Raw genomic sequence first — 16,657 nt, 5'->3', positions numbered from 1 at the left:
AGGGAAAGAAAGAGGATGAGGAAGGAAGGAAAAAAAAAACCTTGCTATCTGTTGGAAGTGTTGAGGACTGTGATAATTACCTAACAAATTAGTAACTGAACATTTACATGCTACTTCAAGGCTATATTTCATTACAGATTCTTAATAACTGATGATTAATTGCAAGTACTGGATTTTGTCTGCAGCCTGTAGATCATGATGCATGGAACTGTCCTCCTGCTTTCCAGTTGTGTTTGTAAAATTGCTGTAGAGCCTCCCAGTTACCTGTGAAGATAGTTGGTAGAAAGGACTTGCCTGAAAAGGAATACACTACTTCCAGTATGTTTGCACATAATATGAAAAGATGAAGTGATTGTATGTGCCAGTTAACAATAATGGAATTTAAATGGATAAAGATAGTCAGAAAAGTGTATAGGACATGAGTCAAATGTGTATGTCTCAGGAGACATCTGGCCTGTCCTGTGAACTCTGGGCATACTTCTATTACAGTAGAGTTACACATATGTACTCTTCACCTGGTGAGTATTTATGGTGCAGTATGGTACTGGTGTGTCAGTGAAGTCTGAAAGCAATATAGGCCCACAAACTTGACCATGCTGCTTCTAAATTCAAGGTGGCTTCTTCATCCCTACATATTGGGTAACACAAGGGCTGGGCAATAAAGGTGTTAGAATAATTTGTTACAGTGGTGTATGTTGTGGGGATTTTTAACACCTTTTGCTGAATTACGACTGCTGATTGCCTAGTTACTGGATAAGGCTTATCTTGTGAGTTAGATGCCCTTAGCATTATTTCTTGCTAAATATCTAATGTAAATGACAGCCTACTGCAAACTTTAAAGTAATAATAAAGTACCTGATGCATTTGCTAGCTAATCAATGTTGCTTTTGTATATCTGCTTTCTTAATTAAAGTGAGTATTGTAAAAATAAGATTTTTATTTTTGGAAAGATTATGCTTGACAAAATGTAGTTTGTCTTTACAGGATTATGTTGGTGAAACTCCTATTCATAAAGCAGCACGGTCTGGTAGTATGGATTCCATAAGTGCCCTTGTGGCTCATGGTGCGCAAATAGAGTAAGTGAGGTATTTTTTCTTGTTGTTGATTGTTGTGTGTTTAGCTAACTAACTTAGACCAGTAAACACAGATACTAATGTCAGATGGAAAAGTCAAAATAGCCGACACTTGATTAAAAGACAGCTAGACATGTTCAACTGTAATGAAGCCCAAGATGGTTTGCATGTCTAGTGATAAAGTTTATTTTACAGAAGTGATAACCAGTGTGCTATATTAGTATTGCGTTTATATCTGATATATTAAAATATTTATCATGCTTCTGTCAGATGACCCCAAATTGTACACTTTATGTAGCATGTAGTTATTATGACAAATTTACACCTTGCACTGGTGAATAAATATAGAAAACAATGCAAAAACAACATTATGTACAAAATAGCATCTCACACACTCTTTGCAGTTAGTTTAATACTGTTTGTTAGTGTATTGTGTATTTGCCCTGTTAACTTTTTTCTTTGAAGGTTTATGTACTGCAAAAACATTGAGAAAATCTCACAAACTTTTGAAACTTACAGCATGGACAAAATGGATGCAGTTTTCACCTAGAAATGTTGAGTATAAGCTCTATGGCTTATAATAATGTAAATACTTTAGCAATTTGTTTTAATTAGAACTAGCCTTATTCTCTTAAATGGTAACTAGTTACTGTATTTTAATCTGCAATATGAAACTTTTTAAGTTGTAAGTGAAATAAGAATCATGTAGTTAAATTCTTGTTTTACCCTTTGGTTTCCATCTTACTGTTTTTGTAATGCTGCCCTGATAAATCTATCATAAAATTTAACTCTCTTCAGTGTTATCATAGAGTATTGAGGAAATACAGTCTCTTTTAAGTTAATAGTAATGAACAAATTGCTTTATATAAAGAGATTACTTCGTAGAAAGATGACACTAAAGTAACTACGCAGCTGTCTCAAGTTATTGACAAGCTCATGGAATCAGTCTCAAATTTATGAATTCTGATTTTGCATTCACTTTCAGGTATCTTAGGACAAACTCAGATTTAAATTTACTGTGGAATTGAGCAAACCTTAATTATCATCATCAATTAGTATGTAATCTTGTGATTTTTACAAAGTAACCAATCAAAAGAGAAATTGCGTAACTGCATAAACAATGTGAAATGAGTTAAGAGTCTGATGTAAAGACGAGGATGTGTTACATCCAGAGGACTTTCAAAATGAGTAGCTGAGTAATTGAGGTTGGAGATGTGGCTGCAACTTTAACTTACCGAACTAATATTTCACTTTTTAAACATTCTATTTGCAAACCATAGGCAAAACATTTCTGTAAAACTTGGAGAGTGGTAGCTGCCTTCGACCAGGGGTAGCTGTCTATTTGCAGCAGAATTAGCTTAGGTCTATAGCAGTTTTAGTGAGCAGGAAATAATTTGAATTCTCAGTGTTCTAACTTTGAATTCCATCTGCATTTCAGTAAGGTAGACTTGTTACAAGTTCCATAGGTAATTAAATATCAGATCCTATTCAGGAAATGTTAAAATCAGGGATGCAAATGCAATAGGCTAGTGGAGCAACCGACATTTCGTCAATTAGAGGATGAGGACTTGACCCTCTCACCTGAGCGAGCTAGCCATTGACTAACTGGGGTGAGGATTTTTTTTCCTTAGAATCTAGTTTCCATGCTTAATATATTAAATTAGGCCAGATCCATGTATATGATTTTGGTGCTGATTAATTTGGGATTACTTGGGTTTGGAAACTGGCCCCATATCTCTAATGATTATGATGATTTTCTGATTTTGTAACAACTCGAAAATGTAGATGCTCTGAAACTTTTGACTCCTTTATTTTATGGCTTCAGTTAGAAGAAAAGGAGAGGGATTTTATCCATCTGTTTGAGTTCTAATTTGTATATATATTAACCGAAATTATAGTTGACTGTGTAGGACTGAGGCAAGAGTTTTATTAAATGTGGAACTAAGCACTAACTAGAACTAAAGTGCTCATGTGTACTGATGGTGAATATGGCCTTTCTTGGTGGGGATTAGATCTTACCCAATTTTTTCTTTATTTCTTCATACAGTTATGGTACCAAAATCTAGTTATGCGAAGATACAGAGAATATCCTATGTGACTGCAAATAGTCAAATATACTGCTTATACCTGATACCTATAGTATGCATCAAGTATTACACCATCCCTAGTTTTTTATAGACAGTAAAACAGGGATGTTAAGATTTCATTATTACACAAACACTAGTAATCAGTAGTGTAATACTGCAAGAAATGTATTTTTTATTAACTAATGATTATTGAAATACTGCTGTTAAAATGAAGTAACTTGGACTAGTGTAATTTTTGGTATCAATGTTTACCGTATTTCTACTTATTCACTCTTTTGGTTATATTGGAAGCCAAAGAACAATAGTGCAGTAAGGATAAAAGTAAGAATTTTAGTTTGAATAAAATCGCCTCACTTGTTGTTCCAGTTTACCTTATTTCAGGCTTGTTAGTGTATTGCTTTTACAGAGTATGTTGCAGTCTCTAAATTTCATTAAGTTGTTGCATTGTTTTCCTAATTGATGAGAGAGAATTTGGGTCTCTATTCCTGTGTAAATTTTTAATAATATTAAAAAATAATAATTGTACCCTAGTGAAAATATTTTGATTTTTTTTGTGGTATTTACCTTCTCATTTTAGCTGAAGCATATTCTGTGCACAGTATGTCCTACAGCCATAAAAATGGTTGCTCCACTAACTATGGTATTCATGGACCCTTGAAGAGGGGGAAGCAGGTGGTCACAATGTCCTCATATGAGTGAAAAGGTTTGCTGTGTAACTGACTTTTTAATGTGGATAGTACCTTTTAAAGTATCCATAGTAACTGCTGGATTTTCACTAAAAAGCATAATTATGCAATTTATGTATGGTTAATTGTGTATTATTTATCATGGTGACAAACAAGTGTCCACAGCTCTTTGTGGAGGAAAAGCCTTCTTGGTGCCATGTTTTGTTTTGCTCTTTTACACTATTTTTTAAAATGCTGGGTATTAATATAATTACATGGATTGCATCACAGCATATACATAAATATAAAATTCAGCTATAAACATGGAACATGTTGAACTAAAAAAGAAAGCAGATGCAGCTGTTACTTATCCTGATTTGAACTTCTTCCATTTTATGTCCATTTGCATGCAGTTCCCTTGTGCATTGTGTACACTTATTTCTGAGTAAAAATTCTTCTGCAACTGTCATTTGAATAGTTGTGTATTCCTTAGTGACTTGATACAGAGCTAGGAGAGAAGTTTCAAGCACTGTACTATCCTGGGACAGAAGGAGGCATAACTTGTGGGACAGGATGTGGCTGGGTGTGCACTCATCCAGTTGAACACAAGTACTTGCTTGCTTCAGAAGGTGCTTGAATAGTAGCATAAGAAAGCTTTTCATTTCCCTGCCAGAAATCTTAAGGACTGGGGGGAAATTTGATTTGTATACTGTGATGGGGTGCTACAAGAGATACTTCCCTTTCTAGTTTCTTACATTCTGGTCTCCAGGTCTGACGTGCAGGGATAAACATACCAGTACATCTGTTTCTACCAGATGACAGATTCATATCGTGATGTTGATCTAGTTTAGGCACACACTTCAGCCACTTCCTCATTGAAAAGCTGTCTTGCATTCATTTGAATGTGTAAATTAACTGTTCTATGATGCCAGAAATGTCCTATCTCTGGCATTCAGTTTTTCAGTAAAAATTGCATTCTGTTCTCTAACAGTGGCTTAATCTTAACTCTTCTTTGCAAATTCATGTGTCACGAATTGCATTGTGGTGTTTAAAAAAAAAAGCATACATTTCTTTTTTCCTTCACAACTTCCTCCATCCTTCATAACAGAAATCTGTTCAGTGTAAATTTTTTAGTGCTGCTGGATAGCCCTTTGTGAAATCTTTGCACTGTGTTTCTGTTTGAAGTGAAGTCTGTTTCATATTTTAATTATGACCACTCCTGTGATATCTCAACTTTTGTTCTGATTTGTACTCTTAACACTTCTTGACGTTCTGAAATCCAGTCACCTTTAATGAAGAGACAGAAGAAGATTGATGTGTAGATTTCATGACAAAAATTGGCCATTCCTTTGTGATGTAAAGTCTCAGTTCCTTTTCAGTCTGGAGGGGAAGCTTCCGTGGCCTGTTTTCTTGAAGGGTCTCAAGATTCAGAGATCTCTTCTATTAGTTTCTAGATTTCTTCCCTATTTCTTAAAATCTTAGCAGATACTTGCAGGTTTTTAACATCTATGTGGTTTTCTTCCCCAGCTAACGTAATTACCAAACCCTTAATTATTGATCTGCTGTCCATTTCTGATGTTTGCATACTTGGGAAGTGCTATTACTATGTCATCCTCTTTCTTTAGAAGCTGTACTGCTGCTACACTGGTAAGAGTGTAGAAAAAACAACATTGTACTTTCTTAGGGTGATTAACCTCATCTTCAGACTAATACTTCAGGTTCTTACTCATCATTTGTCTAGGAGTAGGATTTAGGTGCTTTTTCAACAGTGTTTTTAATCTGTTAATTAGCATTTTAGTATGATAATAATATGGTACTTTTCAGACTCTGACCATTTCATGCATGATTCTTTCTGCAAACCTGATTGCTTGTTCTCCAGATAGCACTTAAACTGCTGGATTAATTACTGTTGTTGCATTATTAAACAGTGCAGTATAGTTGAGGGAAAATGTCGCTGTTCTTGTTTAATTGTATATAACAAGCATTTTAAGGGATGTCACTGTAGTATTCTTGTAGTGACAATTCCGCAATATGGAGGCTAAACATACTGGAATTCATTCTTCCCTTCCTGCCTTACATAAACTGTTCTGGAAAGGCAAAGTCAAAGTGGTTTGTTCGTTTCTGTGGTGAAACTCATTCTTCTGCAAAATAATTACAAGTAAAGCTTGCTAATTTCTTCCGTGTTTGGTTTCATGCTTGATTGTCTTCACTGTACAAGAATTTAAAGTGGTTTGTAGGAGGTTGTCATTGTGAAGTAATGCAGTAATTTGGGTTTAGTCTCAAAGAAAGATTTGAAAATACTGAAGCAGAACATAGATGCATGGGTATCTCATAAATAAAAAAAGTGGGAGAGGCTCAGTCTTACAATTGACCTGGATGGAAATGGGTAGTTTTCACAGTTACAGCTGTTCTGAATAATTGCAGGAAGCTGAGGCAGACTCCTACCACTGAGTTCCTGTTCGTTTTGAAAGTCAATTATTCTTGGTAGGAGTGGAGTAATAACAGTAGTTACTGACATCAGAAATAGAGGAACATGAGAGGTTGTAATTTTTATGAATAAAGTTAAATCCTTCATTAAAGTGATGATGTTTTATGACCTTTCTGGAACATAAAGAAAGTTCACAGGATATGGGTCAGCTTGATAGGGGAGCTTATTCATTAGTGCTGAGCCTTTGTGATTTTTAGCACTGGTTTCTCAGCTTTTCTTCAATCCAAAAGAGCTGGATAAAAAACATTGAAGTGTTACCAAGACTTTTATGTGAGGATAGCTCAACTTTCTGACAGGAATGTTCGGATTTTTTTATTGGGAGTGATCTGCCTTCACATACGATACTGTTCACTCTGCAGCTTCCCTTCAGATAACGTTATTTTTTTCTGCAAGATAAGCTATTACTGGCATCAGAAACCTGGGTGCGGTTAAGTCAGGTGGAGAAACCAAAGTGTTACAAAGTGGAAGTTGGCCAGAGCTCTGGTTAGATGCAGTGGAAGAAACAAGGGCGCAGTATATTCCCAAATAAAATTGTCTGATCAGTTCTGCTTTTTACTCCACTCATCGATGGTGGTGATCTGCACACAGGTTCTGTGCTTGATTTGCTGATACTTTTTGACTGGATATGTGACAGGAGATTTGTTAATTGCAACACATTAGTGCTAACTTCTGCTGTATTGATTTGGATTTTGTTTGCTGTTCTAGTTTGTGTCTTTTGAGTAGAGTTGATCATAGTTCAACCAATACTTTTGAACCAATATGTAGTTGAGGCATGGCCCAGAACACGTTCAAGTTATTCAGAAAAATACTCTAATGTGTCACATGCTTCAGGTTACAAGACATATCTCATTGCATGGAGGCTTAGCAAACCCTGGAAGAGCTTTGGCAGCTATAAAATAGGGGAAATCTCACTATTCTGTTTCAGCTTCTGTTTCTTTCTTTCTGTTTTGCTTGTTGCTTAAACATGGTAGGTAAATTTTCTTTCAAATGGAGGAAAAATCTAAGTTGAAAAAACTCTTGCAAAGTTAATTAAAGTGGGTTTAGGCATTTCAGTAGTTTCTTAATCCAAAAGATCATCTGTCTTCTTGAATAAGTACATCAAGTTAGTTTTGTCACAAAACTAAATTTTTGTATAGTTTGATGGTCTACCTCTCCATACCTATTAGAGGAAAATATTGAATCCATCTAACACATTTGGTACTTTAATTCTTGATTTTTTTCCCCTTTTGACACAAAAATACTTTAAAATTCATTTCATTCTTAAGCTCTTGCTGTTCTTCCTTGTTTGACACGTTTGAGAGAAGATTGCTTTCTTTTTCTAATTCTAGGCTATCATTGGTTTTCAGTTGGTATGCTGAAGAGATATAGTGTGATTTTATTTGCTACTAGAAGCATCTTGGCAGAATCTGAATTGCAAGGTTGTTTATCTTTTCAAGTCAGAGTTTGCACTGAACCTTTCCTTAGTAGAATTCCATAATGCTTTTCTCATTGTAAGCAATTTCATCTGTAATTCCTGATCTGTTTCTAGAAACATGATAGCACCAGCAGTGATAGTTCTCATTTTCATAAGGTTGGCTAGCTAAGTAACTCTTACATTCTCTTTGGATTTAAAGTGGCTGCGGTACTAAACTGCTGCTTGGAATTCATTTTTGCTAGTGATCTAGGAAATAGTTATTTTCATTTTAATAGGAAGGGTCTTTTCTGTTATGCTGTATTGCAATCAGACTGTTGTTTTAAGAGTTACCATAATCTTTGATACCTTTCTTTTGTGAGTTGTGTTTAGGAATTACTTGTTACATAATTGGATATGAATTTAAAAATGCTATTGATTGTTGATGCCAGGCAAAGTCAGGCCTGTATTGTTCAGGCAAAAGTTTATTTGAAACCATGAATCAATTTCACAAGAGATACTTCAAAGTGAAGTACGCTGTTTGAAGTCTTTCTTAAAGCATATAAATTGATGCAGATACAGCAGTAAATCACCACCTGATGGTGATGCTTGTAGTAATTCCAGTGTTGCCTACCATGGTTAATGAATTCTTTCTTCTGCCAGCATTTGCTCAGTCCTGAGTTGAAGTATCTGGGAGCTAATTAGAGCTGCATAATTTGTAGTGTACCTGGTTTTTCATATGAAAAAAAGTGGCTGCACGAAGGAGAGCTTCCTACTTCCCAGTATAGTCACCTTGTTAAGATTTTGGAAGATGTTTGTAGTACTCTGCCATTGTTTTTAAAAGTCTAAAATAATTTCAGCTGCCACATGTTTGGTTGTGAAATAAAAACTTGGCACCAACTTGTGCTTTTGTAGATGCCTAGTATGTAATCCTAGCATGAATTTTTATAGCTGTCCCCAGCAGTGACACACATCTATGTAGTTGAGTATTTTTCTCTTGGTATCTGGAAAAAAAAAAAAGTTTGAAATTATCTTACAACTATTGTATTTGGACACCAAAGGGTTAAAACACTTAAAGTTTAGTATTTTAAGATCATTTTGCTTTTAGAAATTTTAAACTAGTATACTGATGTTTATATAGGAAACGTTTTTTCTCACTGTGGGCGTTTTAGTGTTCTGATCTTTTTTTCTCTTTCTTCTTTTGTTTTGTTTTAATCCTTGTATTTGCTAATTTTTTGTATAGGAATAGTTACTAATTCTTTTGAGAAACAGCCTACTAAATTTAAAGTAATTGAAGCCATGAGTTGACCGGTAATTTTAATCCATTCTATATAAATTTCAGTGAAGAACTGACAAATTGGTTTCAGGATGAAAGTAATAATGCTTTAAAGGCATAAAAGGCTTAGTATCTTGTTGTTAAGGTGGTCACATGATAATGGCTTACATATAGAATAATGTGCTACAGCACTTTATGTATGTTAATGTAACTTTTAGTCTTAATGTTGCCTGCAAATATGTGATCCCTTATGATATAAGTTTCCTGTTTATGCACCATTGCCCGTTTAAATCAAACAGAAGATTCTGAAACTGTAAAAACTACACATGTCAATGTTTTACAGCTACGTAATTCGAATTGACTTGATTTTTTCAAGTAATCCTAGAAAGGGGGAGCATTCCATATAGAAACTGCTGAAACTGCCACAGGTGCTTCTCCGAAAACCTTACAGTTGTGGCATTGAATGTTCAGTATCGCTTCCTTTCTGCACACAAGGCATACTGTTGAGGTATTTGTTGCGGTGATTGGTTTTAATGCTAATCTAGGAATTCAGATATAGAATCTATAGATTTGCATGCTTTGCTTACCCTAATTTACAATTATCTACATTTTTATTTGTTAACTAACAATAGATAAGTTGAGATCAGTATTTTTTAACAGATATGACATTGATATACGAAAACTGTGGTTTATTTTCTTAGATTGTCGCATGGCATTAACAAAAACACAGTAAGCTGTAGGCAATGTAATCACTATTTAAAATTAAACATTTAGGGGATTTTTTTTTTTTTACATATATGAATGTTTTGGGGTTTTGGTTTTTTTGTTTTTTCCCAAAAAGATTTACTGTTGACATTTTGTAGCAAACATTTGTTTTGTTTTTCAAGGTATGTGACATTATAAGTGGAAGCTAGTGTATTTCATTTGTATTTCGATGTTAGACACATGATTTTTTCCTCCAATAAATATGAGAAATACAAACAATTGAAACAACTTAGAATCAAGTTTTTGTAAGTAAATTCAATATAATTTATAATTCAGTGCAAGAAGCACAAGTCTTTTTCTTTCTACAGATCTTTCTGAGAGTAAATTTTGTAAGTTATCTTGAAATAAATCTTCCTTACTCAAAGGTAGTTATATTTAAACAATTCTAAGTTTTGTATTGGTTTGTTGGGGTTTTTTTTTCTTTCTGTAACTTAATCATAGTGGAAGAGTCTTGCATATTTTTCAAGAGCTTGTTTCAGATATTTTTTCCTTCCTTTAGTGAACTTTGCAAAACAACAAATTGTGGTTAGATTGAAATAACAAAAACATCCTCCTAAACTGAAAGTTAACATCATGTTTCTGTACACCAGTCCTATTTGGTCAGATAACATACCTCTTTTGGTTCTGAAAAACAATTTAATTACACTGGCAGCCATCATCTTCAAGAGCATTTCAGAAGAAGAAAGTAAACATATGATTCATCAGTGTCCTCTTTATAGCTGCCTTAATTTGATACCAGGACTCTTAGATGAACTGGGCCTTCAAAATGGGAGTTACGATGATGTCAACCAGAGGGAGAAAAACAGATTTCAGGGGGAAAAAAAAAAAAGTCATCTTCATATCAAGATCAGTCAGTTTTGAAGACTGCCTGTGGACATCACTTGATGGAAGAACGAAAATGTGATTTAGGAGTGTTGTTTTAAGCACTGTAATTGTGTGAATAAATGTATATACAAAAGTCAGAGTTTTAAACCTTAATATAACAGTGCATGTTTTGAATTTATTTATAAAACATCTGTCACTACAGAACAATGCAAGTGTTAAATGTCATCTGTCAAGGAACTTCAAGATCACCTACTTACACTCATCCATATTCAGACTTTCCTCAACTTTCCTCATGGATTTTTTTCTATTTAGCATAACTTTATAGTAAGAAAATGTATCTTTCCGATTACATTTGTCTGTCTTTTGCTTCAGAGTTAGCATCTTATACTTCTGTACTCTGAAGAAAACAGTATGTCTATGATTCTCAGCTCCTGGATTTTAGCCTGCACCAAGGCTGAGGCTAAATGATAGCATGCTTTATGATTCTACTTTGTCTTACATGAAAATAGTGAATAAACTACAAAGCAAGAAAATGCTACCAAGTAAAAGAATCTTAACAGGACTCATTCGTTTTTCAAGTTCTTGAATTCCTTTGGGAATGATGCAAGGTTTGTGTTTTCCAAGCATAGAGTGAATTGACTTTCTGACCGCTTACCAAAACTGCATTTTAGTCCTGGGCAAGGTTAAGTAAGGAATTTTTCTCCTGTTTGTCAGTTCAATTTTCATGTATGTTCCTGTCCAGAGTAGGTGCTAAAAAGGGAAGGGCATTTTCAGAGCTTACGTTTTCAGTGTCCTTTCAGCAGTTTTTACACCCGTTCGTGTAGCTGGACTGACCTTCGGAGATGTCTTCAGATTTTGAGTTCTTTTTTTTTTACTGGAGAGAGAAGGAATTAAGTTTTTGGATCACAGCTGTCTGTTTTCACAGTAACTAGGACAACCTGTAGAAAATACTGCATCAAGTCGATGAATACTATTCAATAAAAGACTAATCATAAAGTTCATGGAATTTTTCAAGGCTTAGTCTAATTTTCTTTAATATGATTTATGCACCCTTCTACACCTTTCTTGCTGGTAGCTTCTTCCTTCATAAGGTCATCTTTGAAATACATGGTCTCTGTAGCTTTCCATTTGCCTAGTCTTGAGTCAGCTAGGTAGCCTTACATAGAGAAAAACCCTGAAAAGAAACAAGCTTGTCCTCATCTTTGTTGGGGGAAAAACCCCACCCTACCTCATAAAAAAAGCCAACCCCAAAAAGCAGGAGATTGCCTTTATTCATTCTAAAGTTCAGAGTAATGCAGTTACAGAAATAGAACTGTCGTATTTGCTGTGTGATTAGCAGTAACAAAAGGACAGGTTGCCTGAAGATTGAAATCAAACAATGTGTTCTGTGCTTCTTTGGAGCTTCCACTACTTTCAAGGTGTTTAGGATAAAAGATCAAAGCTAGTACTGAAGGGATTTTTAACTTATTATAAAAACGAAGGATGGGTGGAAAAGAAGATTTTAATTTTTTTTTTTCCTCCAAGAGAGATTTAATTTTGAGGTATTTATGTCCATGTTGCCCAGTGATTTACTTTTTTTTTCCCCCCTCTGGTTGCCTTTCACAGTCCAGGTCTTGACGTTACTTTCAGTTATAACATCCTTTACCTAGTCAAATCCTTTTTATTTATGTAGGCAGCTATGAGAAGTGAAGTATCTTTCAAGGAATATCTCTAATAATTGAATTAGTTGAAAATTTGCTTAAATATAGTGATTACATCTTTGAGTTTCCTGGTTATTGATTTCCTTTATTTATTGTTTTTTAATCGTGCAGTCCGTGTCAGGTATAGTCTACTTAATAGCCAAATGAATCTTCAGTTCCTCTTTCCTCCTTTTCACTTGACAGTTTATATTTAATTGCAGTTCATAACCAAGGGCTGGCACAGGAATTACACTTAGAGTGAACTCCTTTTAGTTTTATGCATAGCTGGGGCAATGAACCATTTCTATTTCGTTCCTATAATGGAGTCTGTTTACAGTAATGGCTTTTATATTCTTAATGCATGGAGTAATCTGAGGTAACTGCTTCATTTTCAGGCATTGACAGCATTTGAGGTAGACCATATACTGCAGATTTAGTAACGGATGTTCCCAGCTCCTTGTAACTACTGCTTATATATAACAGGATAGTTCCACTCAAGTCCAGATTAGTGCTTTTAAAGAATTGACTAGTAAATGTCTTACGTTCATTTAAGTACTCCAGGGTTTACTAGAAGGACTTTATTTTTCTGTTATGTACTCAGGATCCTCACAGCAATGTCATTATTTCTACATATTTTGGAAATACATAGAATTATTCCAGTCTGGTAAAAGTCTGTGATATCCTTTAAAAGCATTTTCTTTCCTACTTTGCGATGTGGCTAATTGATTTAGCCTTTTTTTCTTGGATTACTTTCATTTTATCATGTTGAGCTAGTATAGCATGGTTAGCTCTTGTTGCCTTTTGTGTTCCCACTGACAGATTTTTTCCTCCTGGAGAAGGCTAGACAAATCAGCTAAAGTAGATCTTTCCAGCCTGTTTTTGAGAAAGACTTAAAGAGGTTCTACCATTTGGTCACCTCCTCCTTTTCTTCAATATTGGAATGCAAGCCAGCTTAACGTAGTTGTGTTCTCTTTTGTAGCAGTCTGCCAACCAGTTCCTAGTCATCTAGGTCCTGTAATCTCCTTACATTTGATTGGACTTTTTTTTTTACTCTTTTGTTTTCATTACTAGCTTCTGAACATGGGAAATTCTCTTGATATTGACAGGCTAAATTCAATTCAGATTTTTAAGAGAGACGTTTCTAACCTCTCAGAAGCAAGAATGTTACATCCAATGTGCATGAGTCCCTTGAAAACCTATGCAGCACTTCCAAAATGATCCTGTAGAACAAGTATGTCTTTGTCTATCCGTTAAGAGTAAGCTGTTCAGGAAGAAGTGGGGACAGATCTAAAAATACCAAGGGTCATGACATTTTAAAATCTGGCAAACACTAACTTCATTTATTTTATTTCTGGGAAACCTTTCTTTCCCAGAGTTCGGTCAAGTAGCCTTACACACTTGTATCTTAGTTTGTACATCTCCAGATGCCTCCGGCAATTTATATTGACGTTCCTTTGGGAAATGGTGACCTAACTGTTGTCTGTCTTGCAATCCATTTTTCAGTGCAGAGTTATTGTCCAATAACATTTGCTAAGTAATAGAATTACTTACTCCTTGAAGTTTTATTAAATTAGGTGGTCAGTCAACACCATCTTGTTTTGGCCATTTTTATCTTCACGTAACTTTAATTTGCTCCTGTTTAGATTTCGTTTACTGTCCTTTTGAGGCTCTGAACTTAAATTTCCAAGAACTGAGCTATTCTGTTTGACCAAACAGCTATATTGACATTTCTGGTTTTTAAGTTGCAGGTGCATTGTATTGTGTCCGTCTGCTACACAAGTAAATTAGAACTACTGAAAAAGCATTGAATGTTGTTAGCAGGGACCTTAGCAGGCCGTGTAGTTCAAATGTGGGAAAGGATCAAATGTATTTTGCAGAATTTCTGAAATGATAATCTGCTCTTAAAACGAGGAGGGAGAAAAGAACCCTCTAGAGATTCAGCAACCTTCATACTCTGAAACTTTCTTCTAATGCCTAAACTCAAATACCCTTTCTTAGTGTTAATCCCATTCATGTACTGCCTGCACTAGATGCACAGAACAAATTATTCTGCTTTGCACATATCTTTTAGGTATGCAGAACAAATACCTCTACCTTGAGATTTCATGTCTAACTAGTTTTTTTCAGTCTTCTTATGTCTTACTTTCTAGACCTCTCTTGGCCGCTGTTTTCTGGATTTTCACTAGTGGTCCAAGTAAATGATGACGTAAAATACGAAATTAACCCTCATCTAGCATAATGTTTTTTCTAATTCTGTAGTATTTTGACTTAATCTTCGAAATCTTGTGTCATCTAGCAGTATCCATTCGTGGAAATGGTCTTACTGTAACAGTCAGTTTCTAAAGATTTTTTTAGTCTCATTTTTATAGCAAATAAGTTGCAGTGATATAGGAAGCAAATCTGGGCTTTGTTCTTTGTTTTCTTTGTGTGAGCTGGAGTGAATTTTCTACTTCATATGAGTTCCAACAGAATTAGATCTCTTAATCTTCTGAATTCTTACACTGTTGGCTGGTCTGTTTCTGGATATTTAAGTAATAGGCTTGTGTAAACTACTGATGCCAAGAAACAAAAATTCAATTTTCCAACTAGTTAGATTTGACTGGAAAGGTGGAAAAAAACTTCGGAAATGTTCATTGGCATCTTCCACTTAACAGTCTAGTTTTGTCACTTCTGGCCCGAGTCTCTGCTTTTACGCACGTCCTTACGAAGTTAGCCTGTATTTCTAAGCACAGACATAGTGTATGTTTGTGTAGATGAATATGACACTCCATTTACACTTTCTCAAGTTAAACCTGTACATCCCTATGTGTCCTACCTGGTTTCATTCATAATCTCCTCGATGCATTAGGATAATCTGGTGCTGTTCTCTTGTGCATGGAAAAGTCTTGATTCAAGTAACAAAGCAAGTCCCAGCACTTATGATGTCACACACTTTGAAATGAGAAACAAACCAGAAAAAAAAAAAAAAAAAGCAAAGCATAACTAAGTATAGCATCTTTATCTCTCTATCTTTTCCTATATATGTATATATTTTATTGTTAGGAAGAATAGTGATGTTGTTGTTGCCTTAGAAACCAGAATGCCATGGACAATTGCCAAGTCATGTTAAGTTTGTTTTGAGTTTTTGATCTTTTGCTCAAGTTAAAGCAATAGATTGCAGAAGATGGTAAAATTCAAGGCTTAAAGTAGTCTGAAGTTTGCGTAAAGACCAGATACTTCAGACTATTTTAGAATAAAGCATTTTGAGAATTTTAAATAGGAAGATGGTTTTTTTAAGGTGCATAGTATATTGATTTTATTTAAAAGTGCATTGTCTCCCAAATTTGCTTAGAAGCCAGATATATGTGGGAAAAGTTAAGTTAGTTATAAAACTAAGATTGTTAACTAATTTCTTAATGGAAATTTGCTAAGTGTATGTTTTCTCTCACCAACAGATAGATAGTCAGTAAGGGCAGCAGCAGCAGCATGCTAGCTTGATGAATGAGTGTAATTCAGTTCCTTTGTATTGTACAGCTTGAGAAATGCCAGTGGCCTGACAGCAGCAGACCTTGCACATACCCAGGGCTTCCAAGAATGTGCCCAGTTTCTCTTGAACCTCCAGAACTGTCACCTGAATCGTTTCTATAGCAGTGGCACCTTAAATGGGGTTCATCAGAATGCAGGTCCCAATCCATTCAGTGGTGGGACAAGTCGAAAGAGATCCTTTGAAGATACAGAGTCTGCTGGAGTAAAGAAGGCTAGAACTGAAGGTGAGACCCTGGAGGTAAAAGGGATGGGGGTGAGACTGTTGCTGAGAAAGGAAAATAAACGTTTTTAAAGCCTTTCAGAATGGATGTTGAGTATTATTGACAAATTCGTGTACATACCTAATTACATGTTGATACAAGAAGCAGATGAATACAATTATTACGTGCTACAAGATCCCAATTCTCCCTGTCATCGTCTTGGTCTGTTCAGGAATTTCTATTTACAGAGAGTGCTAAAGTTACATGATGCCAAGAATAATATGTGGAGGAGTAGGAGCTGAAATTAGCTTCTACTCAATTTTCCCTTTGGGATTAATTCAAAATACAAAAATTGGTTGCTAGATAAGATGGATGAAAGAAATTTAATGCACAAAGGTTTCTCAAATAAAGAGGGATTATATCTGTGGTGTTAATGTACCTGAAGTTTCCAGGATCATGTTCCAAGGGGAACTGATACCTTACAGGAGGATGTAAGTCTAGAATGAACCTTAAGGATTCCTATTCAGCCTTGTGCATTGAGGATTGTGCTGCTTCCTCTGCCAGCAGTGATGTGATAGTACAACCTCAAAAGTACAGGTACACATTACTCCTGGGGAGATTCATGTTGGACACAAGAGGAAAGTTTTTCACAGTTGGAGCAATCTGCCATTGGAATAATCTCCC

At 35.2% G+C, this 16,657-nt stretch overlaps 1 protein-coding gene across 1 annotated transcript in view; it reads left to right on the top strand.

Moving 5' to 3' along the window:
• ANKRD10 (ankyrin repeat domain 10) overlaps positions 1-16,657 on the top strand; it is a 32,094-nt gene that overhangs the window by 7,412 nt on the left and 8,025 nt on the right. The window contains exons 2-3 of the mRNA XM_010019544.1: positions 985-1,076; positions 15,762-15,997. Coding sequence (XP_010017846.1) covers positions 985-1,076; positions 15,762-15,997 — 328 coding nt within the window. The remainder of the gene's footprint in view (positions 1-984; positions 1,077-15,761; positions 15,998-16,657) is intronic.

The sequence above is a fragment of the Nestor notabilis genome, unplaced genomic scaffold, assembly GCF_000696875.1.
Source record: "Nestor notabilis isolate BGI_N333 unplaced genomic scaffold, ASM69687v1 scaffold12518, whole genome shotgun sequence".
Classification (NCBI taxonomy): Eukaryota; Metazoa; Chordata; class Aves; order Psittaciformes; family Psittacidae; genus Nestor; species Nestor notabilis.
Note: the sequence above shows the minus strand (reverse complement) of the source record. Positions and strands in the feature narration are given on the sequence as shown.